The 19,021-nt window shown below is 44.4% G+C and overlaps 1 protein-coding gene across 2 annotated transcripts; it reads right to left on the bottom strand.

Annotated features, from left to right (window-relative positions):
* Positions 1-1,377: 1,377 nt before the first annotated feature.
* On the bottom strand, positions 1,378-18,970 carry ACAD8 (acyl-CoA dehydrogenase family member 8). 2 transcript variants are annotated; one of them, XM_036745698.1, is made up of 12 exons: positions 16,636-17,915; positions 15,623-15,703; positions 11,710-11,810; positions 10,575-10,744; positions 9,777-9,886; positions 9,234-9,310; positions 8,704-8,841; positions 6,661-6,796; positions 6,447-6,544; positions 5,921-6,073; positions 4,986-5,088; positions 1,648-2,566 (listed from the first exon to the last, which is right to left on the bottom strand). In XM_036745698.1, the coding sequence occupies exons 3-12, from the start codon at positions 11,740-11,742 to the stop codon at positions 2,514-2,516; spliced, it is 1,071 nt and encodes a 356-aa protein (XP_036601593.1). In that variant the 5' UTR covers positions 11,743-11,810; positions 15,623-15,703; positions 16,636-17,915; the 3' UTR covers positions 1,648-2,513. The 2 variants fall into 2 exon arrangements, with proteins under 2 accessions (XP_036601592.1, XP_036601593.1); XM_036745697.1 differs by lacking the exons at positions 15,623-15,703; positions 16,636-17,915 and adding an exon at positions 18,769-18,970 and having other exon boundaries at positions 1,378-2,566.
* Positions 18,971-19,021: the final 51 nt, after the last annotated feature.

Genomic DNA, 19,021 nt, shown 5'->3' with positions numbered 1-19,021 from the left:
TTGGCCCTGGTTCAACTTTTGAGTTTGAAAAAATGATCAGGGTTATAAAGATTAAAAATGGTAAATTAAACTTGTGCTAAGATCACTCTTGTAGGAGAATGGAAAGAAAGCTGATTCCTATAAGAATACAAGATGACGAAGATGCTGTGCTGGAGATGACTGGAACAGATACCAAAAACCAGAAGATTTCATTGAAGATGTTCTCTGCCAAACAGCTGCATAAGAAAAGACTTTTTGAATCTTAAAAAGACAATTGCATTTTTATTTTTTTATTTCTTTTGAGTCTATGTATCTATATTCATAAAGTGGACTGCCCCCTTTGATTTGTCAATGAGTCAATCAATCCTTCCCATATTTACTTAACTGGGTGATGGTTAAGGGGAAGAATTCACATGTATCTATAATGGTGAGCTGTCTGCAAAAGAAAAAGGGCAGACTGATTAGAATATTGAAACAGTGAAACGCCCCTCTTCCTGGTACTGATCCAGAGCAGGTAGCAAAAATAATTATTGATATTTTCAAATTTTAACCCATTTACAAATGTATTTTTGACTATTTTCCATATGCTATCTTATATTCTTTGTTTGGTCATAATAATTTTTTTGTCTACCTTGTGTCCTTAGGATAATGAATGCTATGTTTAAGCCACTCAAAAATTATAAAATAAAAAAGGGAGAAATGTAGAGGGCCAGCTCTGAGATAGTCCGTAGTGAGAAGGGTACATGCCAGGTTCCGTTAAGCCTGAGCTTGTTCTTCTCTGGGCTGTGTACTCAGGAAGGTGGGCTTGCCAACTCCCTTCTAACTTCCCCCGGGACAGTACCAGATAGTACGTGGAGTTCCAGCTTTATCTTGATAAAGCCTCCCTAGACCTCTGCAAGGCAAGGCCATCTGAGGCAAGGTCTCTCTGTTAGGCAAGACCGTACATAGATAAGCTGTTATTCCCATGAGAAAGAACAGCTATGTTTCAAAATAGTTATCACAGAGTATCTGAGCTACATGGGCTACATGAGCCACATGGCAGGATGTTCCATCCAGTAACAAAACAAGGCAACGCTTGGTCCACTTATCTGATTCCACAGAGTATATAAACTGACCACTTCTGCTTAATAAACAGAGTCGTTCTTCACCCTCCCACCTGGCCTGTGTTTCTTTCACTCTCTCCGGCATCCTGTTGAGCACACACAGTGACAGCAGCACACACACACACACAAACAGTGCCACCTCTGCTCAATGTTTCCCCTCACATCAAGAAGCATGCTGCATATCCTAAAATTGATCAGGACAAGCTAATATGTGAATGAGGTCAGATTTTTTTTTGCCAGTGTTTTATCTTAGAATGTCAAAACTCCTTCCAAATATGAGAAAAATACCCAATACTGAATGAATTAGGAGGGGTTCTAAGAACCCCAAATCCACTCTCATCTGTATGATTTTATTGATACAATAAAAACAAATTAATCGTTGTTGCAGCAAATCAATCACCCCTGATCTGTGGGGAAGGCATAAAGAGTGGACATACTCCAGTCATAGCTCAAGAGCAAGATTTCTCAAATTTATTCGACCTTGACCTAGATAAATTCTTGGCAAAAATACTGGAATGGCTTGCCATTTCATTCTCCAGTTAAGGCAAACAGGGTTAAGTGACTTGTCCAAGGTCACACAGCTATAAGTGTCTGAGGCCAGATTTGAACTCTGGGCTTCCTCACTCCAGGCCCAGCACTCCAGCATCATACAATTCAACGACTGTTTTGGAGCACAGGACAAGGAGTGCCTTTTGGAGAGTTGGGTGGTTTTTGGCTGAGGCACAAATTTGTTTTAAAAACAGCAGGATTCTCCTCTCAGTTCCATCTCCCCCAAATCTTTGCTTTATTTAGCTAAAGCACATAATGGAAATGTCCACGTTCCTGGAAGAGGAATCTATAGCAGTAGGGCAAAAAGAGCACCAGGCTTAGAATCAGCAAAACTAGTTACAAATCCCAGTTCCAACCAGCTTGTGTAACCTTGGACAAGTCACTTTACTTTGAGCCTCATTTTCCTCATATGTAAAATAGGAAAAATACTTGCATTACCCACCTCCCAAATGATTTTTGGAAAAGCACATTAAAGTGCTACAGAACAGTGAACTGTTAACTGCATGTTATGTGGGTCAGATGTAGGTAGCTTAAGGCAATGTGGTACTAGTGAAGTGTGTTGGCTGTTGGGTGAATTCTGACCCATGCCACCGATAGTCTTCAAGAGCTGACAGTAAGCATACTGATATCACAAAGCAGTCTCCTCTTGTGAATTTTCCAGTCCAGGCTGCCAGCCTATTCCTGTCTGTATCCTTAGGACACTGTTGTAATCCCATTTGAAAAGTTGTGCTTTGTAGGGCTCAGGCTGAATTGTACCCCAGAGTGAGTCCTGCCCTGGGATGGTCCAGCTTCTTGTTGTAGGATTTCCCTGGTAATTTAACATCAAAACTGGATACGAGATTGCACAAGCAGGAACTGTGCCCACAAACACCACACCCAGTGCTATTCCTGAAGCAAGTTCCGAGAGATAAGCATCCTCATTACTTCATTGCTACCTGTGGAGGGAGAAAGAAGAGATAATCTAGCAGCAGGTAATCAATGCATTCGGCAGCTAGATGTCACTATGGATAGAATAATAGACCGGAGTCAGGAAGACCTAAGTTCAAATCTGGCCTCAGACACTTCCTAGATGTGTGACCCTAGACAAGTCACTTAACCCTGTTTGCCTCAGTTTCCTCATCTGTAAAATGAGCTGGAGAAGGAAATGGCAAACCAGTCTAGTATCTCTGCCAAAGAAACCCCAAATTGGGTCATGCAGAGTTAGACACGACTGAAAAGACTGAACAATGACAAGTAATAAATCAACAAGCATTTCTGAGGTGCTTACTTCGACAAACACAAAGAATGAAATAATCCTTACTCTCAGGAAGCTCACATTCTAATGGGGAGACCGAAGTCCCTTTGCGAGTCAGCCCCAGATGATCTTAGAGTTACACCAAGGGAGGTGGTGAGGCAGTCAGACCAATTTAAGGTGGACCAAGTACCCCACTGAGGATTTTTTAAAGCTTGTTTTCAGCCTTTTCCTGGAAAAGTTAGTAAAAATTGAAGATACAAAGACAATGCACAAAGAGTAGGCTTTCCTACAATGACTGACTATGTAACCCTTGTCTATGACATATCTGACTTTTCACGTGCCCAATGGGGACAATTTACTAGCTGTGTAATTGTGGGCAAGCTGTAGGACTGATCACAGATGCAGAGCTGGAAGGGACCTCATTGTACAGATGAGGAAACCAAAGCCTAGGGAAGTAAAACTTGAAATTCAGGTAGCTAGGTGGCAGAGCGGGTAGTGCTGGGCTGTAGTCGGGAAGACAAGAGTTCAAATGTGACTTCAGCAGAGAGACTGGAACCAGAAGGTGGATTTGAGAATCATTATCATAAAGATTGTAATTAAATTCATAGGAGCTAATGAGACCACCAATGAAGTAGTGTAGAGGGAGCTGTGTCTGTCTCAGCTTCCTCAATCGTAAAACGGGGATAATAATAGGACCTACCTACCTCCCAGGGTGGTTGTGAAGATCAATTCTCTCGTGGGCCATCTCCCCTGCACTATCCCTTCTTTCCCCTTCTTCCCATCTTGACTCCTGAGGGACCCAATTCAACTCTCTACTGTGTTCCTCTCTTGAAGCCCTAGCCCTCTCAGCATATTGCCAATTATGCCTGGGCAAGCCTCAGTCTTGGATCAATCCTACCTACCACTCAACCCCTTCACTCCTGCACATTTGCTGCTGAATAAAGATGGACAAAATTATGCAAACATTCCAAAATCTCCTCCTCCCACTCCTCCTCTGTCTCCTTTGCTAGATTCTCCTCCAGATCATTCCCTCTGACTGTAGGTGTCTCTCAGGGCTCTGTCCTGGGCCTTCTTCTCTTCTTCTGTATTACTTCACTTGGTGATCTCATCTCCCGTGGATTTAGTTACCACCTTCGTACTGACAATCCTCTACCTTTCCCTGTCCGCTGACCCCCACTCTCTCATATCAAACCATAGAACTGGATGTCCAGTGGACATCTTAAACTTGTTATGTCCAAAAGAGAGCTCATTATCTTTCCTTCTAAACACCCCCTGCCACCATTTTCCCTATTACTGTAGAGGGCAACACTATGCTCCTGGTCCCTCAGCTCCCAATCTGGGGGTCACGCTTGATGCCTCATTACCTCTAATGCTGCCATATCTAGGCTATTGCCAAGGTCTGTCAGTTTCACCTTTGCAGCATCTCTCCCATATGCCCCCTTCTCTCTTTTGTCACTGCCACCACTTTGGTGCAGGCCTTCATCACTTCATACCAGGATCATTGCAATAGCCTGCTGATTGGGTCACTTAAACAAGTTGAAGCTGTATAAAATACCTCAGAGGCTTGCCACGAGAGTCCAGCAGATAATGTACACAAGTATAAACAGGTCTGTTCTGTGCTATATAGATCTCACCATCACTAACACTGAGTGCTCCATTCACTCTATGATTGTGGGTAAGTCACTGTACCTCCCCAGGCATCACTTTTCTCATCTACAAAAGCAAGTGGGTAGGACTACACAGAGGGGCAGCTAGATGGTGCAGTGGATAGAGCATTGGAAGACTCATCTTTGTGAGTCGTGGCCTCAGACACTTACTAGCTGTATAACCCTGGGCAAGTCATTTAAATGCTATCTGACTCAGTTTCTTCATCTGTAAAATGAGCTAGAGAAGGAAACAGCCAACTACTCTACTCTCTTTGCCAACAAAGCCCCAAAACAGGGTCACGGAGAGTCAGACATCCTTTAATGACTGAACAACAACAAAAGGACCAGACAGCCTCTGAGGTCCCTACATCTGTGATCCTGTGGCCTGAGCCTGGTCTCCACCCCATCGGCCCCTGGCCATGCATCTGTAATAACTTTTGAGGGAGGGGGCTAAACCCCAAGCCACACCGTTACCTTCCAGGATCTGGTGGACCCTAGAGTCCCGTACATACTGCTGAACAGCATAATCCTTCAAGTAGCCATAGCCGCCGTGCATCTGCAAGGCCTGGTTGCATATCTGGAGGAGCACAACAGGGCCTGGATCAGACATTCGAATGAAGGCAGTGAAGCAAGTGGCTTCTCTCATTCTTTCTCCTAAACAAGTTATTGTGACACGTGAGGGTACAACTCATGCATCATACCTCTGCACCTTGGTTTGTAAAAATATATAAAATGAGACTGCACTCAATAACCTTTGGGATCCCTTCCAACTCTGAGATTTTATGATTTTGATTCACATTTAAAACTGCCTAGTCTCAGCACATGGGGCACTTGTCTGTAGGATCTGACTTTTCATGGACAAGAAATGATGGCTCAGTATTTGGCCTTAGGGTCCCTAACAAATAGGTCATTCAGAAGGGCATATAGTATCTGGGGTCATGGGATCTGGGTTCAAATGCCAACTAATACCTAGTAGCTCTGTCTGCTTGGGCAAGTCACTTAAATTTCACCTAGGCCTGTTTCCTCATCTATGAAATGAAGAGGTTGGACCAGGTGACCTCTGAGGTCCCTTCTAGCTCTCTGACCCTTCACAACCACAGTTTGCCAGGGAGCTAGTTTCCCCTCATCAACAAAACCTTGGCTGGATTTATACAAAGCTATACCATCACTTAATAGCAAAAACTAAGTCACTCCAGAAATGGAGGAGAGCTATGGACGAGTAGGCACACTCCACTGGACTGCCCATGGCAATGGTCTCAGTGGGAAAAATACAAACTGGGGCGGGAGGAGGTCTTGAGTTCACTTGTGATTTGGATAGTACAGTGTGGAATGGCACTTCATAAGACTGAGATTTTAACTCTTCCTGCCTCTAGTGGCTGCTCTTCTTTCCAGGGGTCTTTGTCACTTACTGTGAAGCACTCATCTGTAGCGAAGAGCTTGGCCATGGAACAGAGGGCCACGGCATCCTCTCGCTCCTCCTGCAGCGCCACTGCTGCATTACGAATCATTAGCCGTGAAGCCACCAGCCGAACAGCCATGTCAGCCAGTTTGAACTGCAAGTACTACAGTGAAGAAGACACGGAAGGGTGGGAAAGGTTGGGTTGTCCCTGGTCCTCTACCCTTTATAAGAGATCGTTTCTATTTTGAAACCGCAGCACCAAGGTCCCCTGCAACATTTACTGGAAGGCATTCACTGCTTTATGAGCCCTACCTTCATCTCTTCCATGATCCCAAGGTAGCAGATTGAGGTTATCACTAGGCTTAGAGCAGAAGCTCCAGCCAAAGGCGGGGTACTGAGTGTTGAATAAGAAATCAATTTCAATACAGTTCTTATCATCTTCCCTCCCTTACATTTCTCTTCCACTCTAGTGAAAATGTGGGTTATGAGAAAGGTCCAGTTGGCTCCAATATGTAGAGAAAACTCTAAGCAATCACCTGGTTGTTGGCCAGGGGCTCTCCAAACTGCTTGCGTACTCTGAGGTGGTTCTGGGCCAAGATGATCGAAGCATGAGCAGCTCCAAGGGAGCAGGAGGCTAGACAGGAAGAGTACAGTGGGCGTATTTCAAATGAAGAGACAGGACAAACAACTGCTGCCTTCTCTGGTGCCCTGTTTCTTCTTTACTCCCCATTCTCCCTTCCATGTTCTTACCAACATTGATCCTCCCTCCATTCAATCCTTTCATGGCGATAAGGAAACCCTGTCCCTCGCTTCCAATCCTGTTGGCCACAGGTACAGCACAGTCTTCGAGGATCACAGCTCTTGTTGGCTGAGAGTTCCACCCTACCTGGCAAAAACAAGGGACCACGGCACTGCCCAGAAGTACCCTTACTCTGTTCTGAAGAAAGCTTGGGAGTTTCAGGTCTCATTATCCTGGGTCTTTAGTATTAAGTTTAGCATGAAGGGTTCAGGCTTAAACACGTGTGAGAGCCCTGGCTGGTTAAAGTTCTAGCCTACATATTAGTCAAGGATGCTTCCCTATGCCAGGATGCCTAAGATCCTTAAAGTCAGAGACTGTCATTATATTACCGTTCTATTTTCTGTAAATGCCCAGGGTAGCATTTTATACACAGTAGGCACTCAAAAACAAACACATTAAATAAACTCCAACCTGATTAATTCATAATACACAGGAGGCCATCCTAATCAATGATACTGAGAAATCTTTGGGGATGACAAGTGGCCAATGCTGAGAATTTGGTAACTCCAGCATTTGTTCTAGGAGGGATGAGGTCAGGTCTACCATCTCAATCACTTCTTACAGAGCCATCAAAATGATGATGATGATAAGCTGGCATGTGTATAGTGTTTTAAGGTTTGCAGAGTGCTTTATGAACATTATCTCATTTTACTCTGACAAACAACTCTGAAAAGCGGGCGCTATTATTCCAAAGTAGAGGAACAGAATTTGTAACACGCCTGTTGATCTACAGCAGGGGTTCTTAACCTGGGGTCTGCAACCTTGATTGTTCGGTTTTTATAATATTTGGGTAACTATTTCAATACAATTAGTTTTTTTTATCCTAAGTATTTTATTTCGTGTATGTAAAAACATGATTATGAGAAGAGGTCCATAGGCTGCACCAGACTGCCAAAGGGGTGCATACCTAGAGGAAGCTAGGTGGTACACTAGGTAGAATGCTGACCCTGGCGTCAGGAAGAACTGGTTTCAAATCCTGCCTCAGATACTTACTAGCTATGAGACCTTTGGCAAGTTCTTTAACACCAACCCCCCCCACCCTGGTTTTCTCATCTATAAAACGGGGGTAATAATAGTACTTGCCTCCCACAGTTGTGAGTTTAAGATGAGATAATAGTTGTAAGACTACTGCAAAAGCATTAAAGTGCTAGACAAATCCTAGCTTTTAGCTATAATGACACAAAACATGTTAAAAAACAAACCAAAAACCCCTGGTCTATACAATCTGTGTGTGCCCCAGATGTCCCACCAATCCTGGTCACGCTCTCTGTAAGCTTGTTTGCAATGGACCTGGCTTGATGCCACCGGATTGCCTCATTCTCAGGGCTCTGTGTTTACTTTTCTGAAATTACTCAGGGAAACAAGGGCCTTTTTACTTTTTTTTTTTTTTAGTACTGCAAACACCTTCTTCCCTCCAGGCTTTGTTTTATCTTCATCTGAAGAAGCTGCAGCTTATGCCTTTTTAACTACATCTTGGTCAAAATTGAAACCTGTCCAAAAGAACTTTTTTTATGAGATACTGTTACTCATTCAGCTTCCAGCGTTAAGGGACCCAGAAGAAGGCCCCAGAACATCGGGCAGACCCACCAACCCACCACAGAAAATTAAGTAAAGATAAGAGTTACACAAAGAAGGCTGGGATCTATCCTCAGGGAGTACCCTGATTAATTAGATTACAGAAGACACAGCAACAGAGGCATGTAACATGTTCAAACCAATGTGGTTATCATTGAACTTGGCTGACCCATACATAATTTTACCACCTTCTTTATTTGTTCGATATGTATAAAACCTCTTCGTGTAATGGTACTATGAATGAATCTAGTTCTTCTATGTCTGTCTGCAGAGAAAAATAGAGGGAAATCACTGCCTTAAGGGCAGGAAGGCAATCAGATTTCTCGAGCTATTGTTAGGAAGGCTAGGATAAGTTGTACCAACAGAACAAGGTGTACTGTCCAAGACCTAATAGTTGTTTGCCCAAATATTCTTCTCACCTTCTTCTCTTTCTTCCCAAAGCTGAGGCCTGGGGTCCCCTTCTCAATGACCAGGCAGGAGATCCCTTTAGGGCCTGGTCCTCCTGTCCGGCACATGACTACATAGATGTCTGATTCACCACCACCACTGATGAAAGCCTGTGGGATTGGAAAGTGGTATGAAAAGGGAAGAGGTAAAGCTTGAATGCTTAATGTCTGAAGCCTCATAAACCTACCGGAGGGCTCCCTACATTAGACCCCTAAGCAAAGGCTGGAGAGAGGGGAGCCTGGGGGTGCTGATAAAGCCTGGCTCCACTGTGGGGTACTGTGGGCTCTATTGGATAAGGATATGAAAAGGGTAGACCTAGGAAGGAATGGACTGGAGTCAGATCAGAATTCACAGAATCAGAAAAGGAAATGCGACATTCTCCTGACAAAGTGCCTGTGGAACCCTGCTGACAGACAGGATCTAAGAGCACATCTGATTTCTGTGAGGAAGGAAATACCAACCATAACAGGGAGGAGGATCTGAGAGTGAGGAAAACAGGTACCTTGGAGCCATTAAGGATGTAATGATCCCCTTGCCGTTTGGCTGAGGTCGTAAGGGATGCAGCATCACTCCCGCTTCCTGTGACAGGGAGGAAGGGGCAAAGAAGGAATGGGAATGAATCCATTGAGCTAAATGAGCCACAGACCCTCCCTGTTTCCCAGGTTATTTCCTCCCAAAACTAGAAAGGATAAAAATGGGAACTTTGAGGCTCTAGGCTTTTTTCATTTAACCTGTCACACCTATCAAATAGGTGACTGATTGACTAAGATCCTTCTGGGGGTATCCCAACCAAACCCACCGTGTCTGCTCTCACCTAGGCAGGGAAATTGCTTCCCTTGGTTTGGTTTTGTTCTTTGGTCTCACGGATCCCAGAACTCTTTGAGGATCTGCTACCTCAGAATTTGGTCATTTGTCCTCTTGTGGTTAAGTCACTGGGGGGCCCCGGCTTTTTTATATGCCCTGGGTATTTGTTTCTGGGTACTGGGGAGGAAGAGTCACAACTTTTTAATTCCAGTGACCATGCTCACAAGTGTGGGAAGCCCACCTGGCTCAGTCAGACAGTAGGAAGCAAACTTCTCCATAGAGCAGAGTGGTGGACAGAATTTGTGCCTCTGTTCTTCATTTCCAAAGGAGTCAATCATCCAGACGCACATGCTGCCAGGGGCAAAAGGAGACAGAGCAAAGAAGTGGGGAAGGAGACCAAAGGGAAGAAAAAGGAAGGATAGAGAGGAAAGAGAACAGATAAGAAAGAGGAGGAGAAAGAAAAGAGACAAGCAGGGAAGGGGGACATTCTTAGACACAACTTCTGGAGAAAAGGCTGTATTTGAGTAGAGACCTGGGGGGTACATGGCACCAAGGGAAAACTGAGGCCAAAATATTTACTTTATAAGTTTTGTTGCTCTCAGGGATGATGGCAGATAATAAGTTATGCTACTTCTGTTTACTTTCACAGCAGTTTTGAAATATATTTCTTTTCTATCACCTTTCTCCTAGGATCACCACAGGCTCAACTGGAAGCTCTAATTGAAAAAAATAATCGCAGGGTTCTGGTATCATGCCTTCTCTGTCCTGAAAAGGCTGAAGATTTCCTGCACCTAAATCTGGGATCAGAGCAAGACTGGCAGAACATGCATTCTTAAGGACCCATATAAGGATTTCTAACAGGCAGCCTACAATGGCTTATAGATTCTGACGCTATGCTTGCAGTAGCTTAGCTCCGTAAAGGAAAAAAGATCTGGAAAGCTGGGAGTAGTTATGTTACTTTGAATCAGAAACTCCCCATAGCCACCCTTCAAAGTACCTGACGATGGCAGTACCTTCTCATACATGCCTAGGCACTCACTTGTGGATGCTTATGTAGGCCGTGGTGCTGGTGCAACCTGTAGCCAAGGCCTCAAATATGACAGAGGCATCAAGCCTGGAGAGCTCTGATCCTCCTACATCAGACCGAACATAGATACCACCGAAGCCCAACTGTGCTGCCTTCCTCATGGTCTCCACTGGGAAAAGCTCCTGGGTGGGAGAAAAGACAAAGGTTCTCTAAGACCTGCATTTATAGATTTCAGCAGGTCTGAGTTGAAAACTAATACCTCACAACAGCATCCCTTGGTTCTCAAAGCTCTGGCATGTGTCACTATAGGTCAGGAAAGGCTCTGAGCATGGGCCAAGTGGTAGACAACATGTTGGTTATCCAAGGGCTAGCTAAGTTTAGAGAGGCATTAAACCAGAGGTCAGAGGATAACATATCTTTTGGTCACAAGAATTTTTTTTGTCTATACCGACAGCTCTTAACCATTCTTTTTTTGGTCATGGATCCCTTCAGCAGGCTGCTAAAGTCTATGGACCCCATCTATGAATGTTTTTAAATGCATAAATTTATCCATAAATGCACAGTATTGCAAAAGAAACCAATTACATGAAAATGTAGTTATTAAAAACCCAAACAAACAGAACCAAGTTTGTACATCCCAGGTTGAGAACCCCAGGCTACACTAAGTCATAAAGGGTCTGCAATCTGCATCAGTGGAGGAAGCACCCACTCTGATGAAACCACAGATTCTTGAAATGTTAAAGGAAAGCATCAAGGCACTCTTGGTTGGGGAGTGATGCAGCCTAAGATGGCTTCCCTCAACTTGACCCCCTAAAGACTGAATCAACTAAGCACATTTTGTGGCACAGAGTGGGCACTAAAAATGTCCAAGCTGCTTGATAAAATCAGTGGGTTCTGCTGAGGCTGTTTGGCTTGCACTGAAACACTCCTTCTTCGCTGGATCATAGATGAAGGAGCGCTAACTTTAAGCAATCTCCAAATCCTTAGGTCATAAAACAGAAGTCTTCGGAATGATGCCTGTTCTAACAAGAAGAATCCCCCATCACTGTCTTCCTATGAAGCCTTACCTGTAGGGTCCCAAACCAGCTGGGATAGTGAGGAAAGTCAAGAAGAGTCGACCCTGCCACCTAGAAGGGGGCACTCTCACCTTCTGGTCCCATTCTGCCATTTGTGGGGCCATCTCTTTTGAGGCAAAGTCAAAGGCCACTTTCTGGAACTCCTTCTGCACATCATTAAGGCCCAGGGAAGCTGTGAGAAAGCAGTGTGTAAACATGTGAGTTTGGAAAAGGTCTTCCAGGAAGCAATTTCCTAGAGGCGTAATTATATTCAAGATGCTAATCCAACTTCAGTCCATTAATTACTAAGACTACTAAGTGCCAGGTACCATGCCGAGGCCTGGGAATATAATTGACCCTAGGCCTGCAGCTCTTTAGTCTTATACTTGCCTTCAAAAGCAAGTTCCCCAAGGGAAGCTAGGTGGTACAGTGAATAGTGCACCAACCCTGGAGTCAGGACGACCTGAGTTCAAATCTGGTCTCAGACACTTGACACACTTACTAGCTGTGTGACCTTGGGCAAGTCACTCAACCCCAATTGCCCTGCCTTCCCCCCTCAAAAAAAAAGAAGTGCCCCAGCACAGTCCTATCCACGGAGATGGGGAGCTTCGACATGTGCCCAGTCTGACTGGAAACACCCAGACCATTCTCACTTCAATCACTGCAATGACAATAAATAGGCAAGAAACACCAAGAACGTTAAAGAGTTAAGTAAGAATTAAGTAAGAGTGTGGGGGAAAATCAGTCAGTGCAAGGATTACCCTTCCTCCTTCCTTCCTGGGCTTCCAAGGCAGCTGGCAATGTGCAATCAGGAAGACCCAAGTTCAAATCTCACCTCAGACACTTACTAGCTGTGTCACCCTGGGCAAGTCAGTTAACCCTGTTTGCCTCAGTATCCCCATCTGTAAAGTGAGGATAATACAAGCACCTACCTCCTAGAGTTGTTATGAGGATCAAATGAGATGATATTTGTAAGTGCTTAGCACAATGCCTGGCACTTAGGGAGTACTACGTAAGTATTAGTCATTATTAGATTGCCAGCCCTAGAATCGGGAAGACCCGAGTTCAAATGTGACCTCGGACACCTACTGGCTGTGTGACCCTGGGCAAAGCACTTAACCCTGTGTGGTTTAGTTTCCTCATTTGTAAAATGAGCTGGAGGAGGAAATGGCAAACCATGCCAGCATCTTTGCCAAGAAAACCCCAAATTGGGTTATGAAACATTGGACATGACTAATTGACAAAAAAAACCCCAAATCATCATTATTATTATTACCTTCCATATTTTTACGTACATGTTAACGTGTGTTTGTTATTCCCAGATCGCAGACTCTCAAAGTTGGAAGCGACCTCAGAGAAAATCTAATCCAACCTGTACCTTAACAGGCTTCTCCTTTCTATTAGAAAGTAGGGTCAGGGGGGTTAATGGAAAGGGGAGGATGAGTAGAAGGGGTGAGTTAAGAATGGATAAGGGACTGAGAGGTAGGCTAGAATGGCGTATTAGAGCCTTGGCCAGGGGGCGGTGAAAAGGAAGGAAGGGACCGAGCATCTGTGAAGCGCTTGCTCTGTGCTGGGCACGTGCTAATTGCTTTACAAATATGACATTTGAGCTTCCTGACAACTGTGGGTGGGGTAAGTTACTTAACCTCTGTTTGCCTCAGTTCCCTCATCTATAATATAAACAGTACCTACTTGCCACCTAGGATTGTTGTAAGGATCATGTGAGATGATGTTTGTAAAGTGCTTAATATGATGCCTGGCTCATGGTAAGGACTATGTAAGTATCGGCTATTATTCTTATATTACTACCTATGTGACCTTGAGCAAATTATTGCACCTGTCTGCCTCAGTTTCCTCAACTGTAAAAGTGGGGATAATAAAAGCACTTTCCTCCCACAGTTGTCAGGAAGTTTGAATGTCATATTTGTAAAGCAATTAGCACATGCCCAGCACAGAGCAAGCGCTTCACAGATGCTCGGTCCCTTCCTTCCTTTTCACCGCCCCCTGGCCAAGGCTCTAATACGCCATTCTAGCCTACCTCTCAGTCCCTTATCCATTCTTAACTCACCCCTTCTACTCATCCTCCCCTTTCCATTAACCCCCCTGACCCTACTTTCTAATAGAAAGGAGAAGCCTGTTAAGGTACAGGTTGGATTAGATGTTCTCTGAGGTCGCTTCCAACTTTGAGAGTCTGCGATCTGGGAATAACAAACACACATTAACATATATGTAAAAATATGGAAGGGTTGCTTTTTACAAAATTCTTTAGAATATCCTGCTCTTTTTTTATTCCCGGATCCTGTTAAAATCCTTATTCTATAGGCCCCTGCATCAACATGTTCCTTTTAGAATCGTTACTGTTCAGTGGTTTCGGTGTGTCCAACTCTTTGTGACCCCATCTGGGTAGTTTTTTTTTTTCTTTTTTCAGCAAAGATACTAGAGTGGTTTGCCTTTTCTTCTCCAGCTCATTTTACTGATGAGAAAACTGAGGCAAACAGGGTTAAGTGGCTTGCCCAGGGTCATACAGCTAGTAAGTGCCTGAGGCTGGATTTGAACTCAGTTCTTCATCCCGACTCCAGGCCTGGCACTCTATCCTCTGCACCACCTCGCTGCCCCTTCTTTCAGAAACTCAACCTAAAAAGCAAGTAAGTGTATTTTTGTTTGGATGAGGGATGAGATCTTGGTTCAGTGTTGTACATATCACTAGTCTCAATACCTACTCACTAATGAGGAGCAGAAGGTTTCTTGGAAGCCAAAGAAGGAACACAATCAAGAACTACTCTTCAGTTAAGTCCTAACTCAAAACTGACTTTTATTTAAGGCTTTAATTATTGGACTTACTTAAAGCTAAAAGGGACCCTAGAAATCAAGTTTGACTCTATCATTTTACAGAGGAGAAAACTGGGGCCCTGAAAGGTAAAGTCATTTGCATAAGGTCATATAGGTTGGAAGTACCAGATAACCAGAGCTAGGATTCAGAGATTTTCTCACTCCAAATGCTCCATTTACCTATTGTTTTCAGGAATCCAGGGTCAAATAGACATCAAATATAATACCAATGATCTCCTGGGCTCCATCTGAACCAAAGTGGCTCCAGGACACAGGAACTGAAGAACAGTTCTAAATTGGGGGAAGGGTGACAAGTACAGAGGGCACAAGATTCAGAAAGCCACAGGTCCTATTAGAATGGTGAGGAGAGAATTTAACACCCCATCTATGGAAGATGGAGAGGAGTTACAAATTAATTTGCCCAGGTAATCAGACAATAAACAGATATGATTGGGGCAGAAAAGTAAAGTCAGAATACCCAAAGCATCAGGAACATCTGTTAATAAGTAAATCACGTAATTACAAGTTATGTCATACTGGCATAAAGAGCACAGCTGATAGTGCTGCCAGGATATCAGGGCCAAAAGGAATAAAAACGGATTAACAGGTAGAGTTGTGTCACCACACATATGGATGATGGAAGGTACGATGTTGTAAACCTCCTACTCTGAAGTCAGCTGTCAAAGAATCTCAACATGTGAAAAGGCCAGATTGATACTATAAAACTGTGACGGCAGGTTTCTACTAAATCGCCCGATCGAGGTATCAAGACTCTAAGTGTTAACTGAATTTTGGGAGCTGCGTATGTGGGTTAGATAGCAATTATTTCAATTATCCAAGCCTAGATGGGCAGATTAGTTCTCTGGGAAAAGAAATGGCAACACAGTTTTGGGCTTCCCAAAGCAAGGAGATTCTGGAAAATTGAACAGGAGAAACTGGAGGGGTAAGAAACTATGGGTTTCTTAACACTCCTGCTTTTCTAATTGCTCCTTCTCTGTATCCTTTATTGGCTTTCTTTCACGTTCTTCTAGCAATCCTTCAGACTTCATTTCTTATTTCTCAATACTCTATTTTGGTAATTTCAACCCCGCCTACAACTTTAAAGATAAGCCCTAGGCTTCTTGCCACTTACTTGAACACCTTCACTTAGAGATCTCAACAGCATCGCAAACTCACCTGGGGATCTCTCCAACTGGAAGCTGTTTTTCCTTTAATTTCCCATGCACCTTTGGAGCTCTCCTTTGCACTTATCATATTCTGATTTGCATTAAGACAAAAGTTATATTTGGAAGAGAACTTGAATTTTTGAAGGCTATGCCAACTGAGGACAAGTTTTAGTACATACAACTAAGATGGAAAGGTTTTGAGTGTGGACCTGTTAAGAGAGAAACAGCATGGAACTGTGGATGGATTTGAAGTCAGAGGTTGAGGTTTCATACTCCCACATTCTCTGACTTCAAATCCTTGCTTTGCCACTAACTATCTGAGTAACCTTGGGCAAATCATTTAACTTCCCTGCATCTCTATTTCCTCATTTGTAAAATGGGGCAGGGGTTGGCTTAGATGACATGTAAGGTTTCCTTTTTGCTCTATGTCTATGATCCTATATGTTTCTTGTCCAAAGACTAGCCTAGCTAATCTTGGAAAGGCTCATTATCAGATTATTCATAGGCACAACTCTATTAATTCATAGAAAGACTGTGATCTGTATTCATAGATCTTCGAAATTTAGGCAGCTACCCAGGTAGTACAGTGGAATAGAGCATTGAGCCTGGAATCAGGAAGAACTGAATTCAAATCCTGCCTCAGACACTCCCTTATTCTGTGTGTCCCTGGGCAAGTCATTTAGCCTATCTGCCTCAGTTTCCTCAACTGTACAGTGGAGATAATAGCACCCACCTCACAGGGCTGTTGTGAGGATCAAATGAGATAATAAAATTGTAATTAGCACAACATCTGGCACATAGTAAGCCCTACATAAATGCTAGCTATTACTTGAAATAAAATAATTTAAGTACTATTTGTCTGTGTGGGGGGTGGGGGGGTGTGCGGGTGAGCGAGCGTGCCTTATCTCTCCTACTAGACTGAGGTCAGGGGCTCTATCTTATTTCATTATTGTGCCCTGAACTTAACAGACATTTAACAAATGCTGAAATAAGTAATTCGTGTTCCTTGTGCTTAAAGGATACATGATCCACAAAGTTGTGAAAGATGACTGAATGAATGTGAATCTGCTGATAGGGCTTCGTATTTCCGGAAAGCAAAGAAGAGCCTCAGAAGTCTAGAGCTGGGAGGAACCTTACAGGCCATTTTTTCTCCAAATGGTTCCTTTTATAGATGAAGAAACTAAGGCAAAGGAAAACTAGACAATCCAATTTGTGAGTGGAAGAACAAAGGCAGGTGAAGAAATTGCACCTGTGATTTTATCAGTACAGGGAACTCCATGTTGGGAACCTTCTTTACTCAAGCGGAGACTGCAAATGTTCTGCAATTTGCAGTTTTGGAGAACACTGGGGGAGTCACACAGCCAGTGGGATTTGGGAATTTGAAAATGGGTCTTCCTGTCTCCAAGACCAGTTCATTGTGTCATACCGTTAATAAAAAAGTAAGTAAAGTTATGAAACATTTCTCAAGAAGTATCACAAGTTGAGAATATACTTTAGTTCTAGGGGGGTTTGGCTAAATTTCAAAGAGGCTAAAGAAAATTAGAAACCTTTGAAGGTAGTTCAATAAAGGCAGCCCTTTCAGCCTCTAAAGAAAATAATGGCAGAAAGCCTTGGCTACCATCTGCACCATACTTTTCCCTGGTTGGAGGAGGGTGAGACAGATAGAGGTAGTTTGTCAGCTCTTAGGATTACAGCATGTAGAGGTGAAAGGTACCCCAGAGATCATCTTAACACTCTCATTTAATAGGTGGGGAAAGTGAGGTTAAGAATGGTAAGAGCTCTCCACAATCTAGTTCCATCCTACTTTTCCAGTTTTATTGCCTATTCTTCTTCTTCATACACAACATTTCTCAAACTTGTTAGGCCATCTCCTGTCTCGGGTCTCCTATACCTTTCTGCTTCTCAGAAAGTTTACTTTCCTCCCATGCTCAGTTCAGATGCCGCGTCCTCTGTGAATACTGAGATTTTCCTAACTACTAGTGTTCTCTTCCTCCTCAAGTTACTTTACTTATTTATGTATGTATTATGTCACGCCTTGGAAAGCAATTTCCTTAATGGCCAAAACTATTTGAATTTTGCTTTTGTATGCCCAGCACTGTGCTTCTGAGGCACTGGGCTAGGCTCTGCACATAGTAGGCGCCTAATGTTTGTTGAAGTACTGCGTCCAAGGGCACACAGTCATAGAAAAAGGCAAAGCAGGAATTGGAGTCCAGTTAGATCCAGATCTAGTCATCTTTCCACTTCAAAGCAGCAACTTCAAGCCAAGGGCAGACAAATAAATACATTGAACTGAATTCAACAACATTGTTCAAGGCATTGCTGCGGAGGGAAAGAAGAAAGTGAAATCCCTACACTTGGGGAGCTCCCATTCTACTGGAAGGATATAACATTTGACCAAACAATAAAAGATAGTGCACCACCAAAAACTAGGAGAGGAAGGTATGGGAAACAAGAGAACCAGGGAGTCCGTGCCAAGGCAGCCAAGTGGAGGCTTATTTGTGATAGTAATTCCAAGAGTCAAAGGTGAGCCGGAGGCATAGTAGCACCATGGAGGTGAGGATAACCTGAACGCACGTAAAGGCAGTTTTGAGACAGTCAGCATTTATTAGGCACCTTCTATGTGTTAGGCACTGTACTAAATGCTGGCGATACAAAGATAAAAAACAAAAAAAGCAAACCAAAGACCCCCCAACAAACCAGATTAAGGCTTTGCCTGCCAAGCCCAGGAGTTCGTGTTTTTGGCCGCTGAACACACTTTTCAGCAGTGGAGTGGGGGCAGATTAATGGATAAAAACGAAGCGGGGGGTGGGGGACGGACGAAGGGGGCGGCTCCTGAGGAATGAATCCCAGCGGGCGCGGGGGGCACGGAGAGAAGGGACAAAGAGGGGTGGCAGGAGAGGAAAAGGAAGATCTTGGATGGAGACGTCACCTATCTCATCCTGGTCCTCCAGACTAGCACGGCCAGACCCCCTGGGCTGCAGGACTATTCCCAGGCGCACAGGTCGTAATGAACTGAGCGGCGGGCCGGCCCGCTTTTCCGTGGGGATGAGAAGCGCAGGCCCAGCAGGGGGAGAGCCTGGGGGGCCGGAGGCCGGAGGCCCGACAGATGGTACCGCGGACCCCCTGACACAAGCACTTCCCCGTCCCGAGCCTTACGGTCAATGCAGGACGAGACGGCCCGGACGCTTCCCCGGGCTGGATTTTGAAGACCCCCGTGCAAGGTGCCCAGGTGGGCGGCCAAGCGCCCGCCGCAGAGCCTCAGCATGGCTTTGTCTTGGCTCTTTGGCTCGCCGTCTGCGGTCACGGTCACGGAGCCAGGTTACTGGTTAGTGCTGTCACGCTCAGACCTAAACCACCCCGAGGCGGGGGGGCGGGGCCGTCTGGGCGGCCCCGCGGCACTCTGGGAGTT

Source organism: Trichosurus vulpecula, chromosome 2 (assembly GCF_011100635.1).
Source record: "Trichosurus vulpecula isolate mTriVul1 chromosome 2, mTriVul1.pri, whole genome shotgun sequence".
Taxonomy (NCBI): Eukaryota; Metazoa; Chordata; class Mammalia; order Diprotodontia; family Phalangeridae; genus Trichosurus; species Trichosurus vulpecula.
This window is presented reverse-complemented; position numbering and strand designations above follow the sequence as displayed.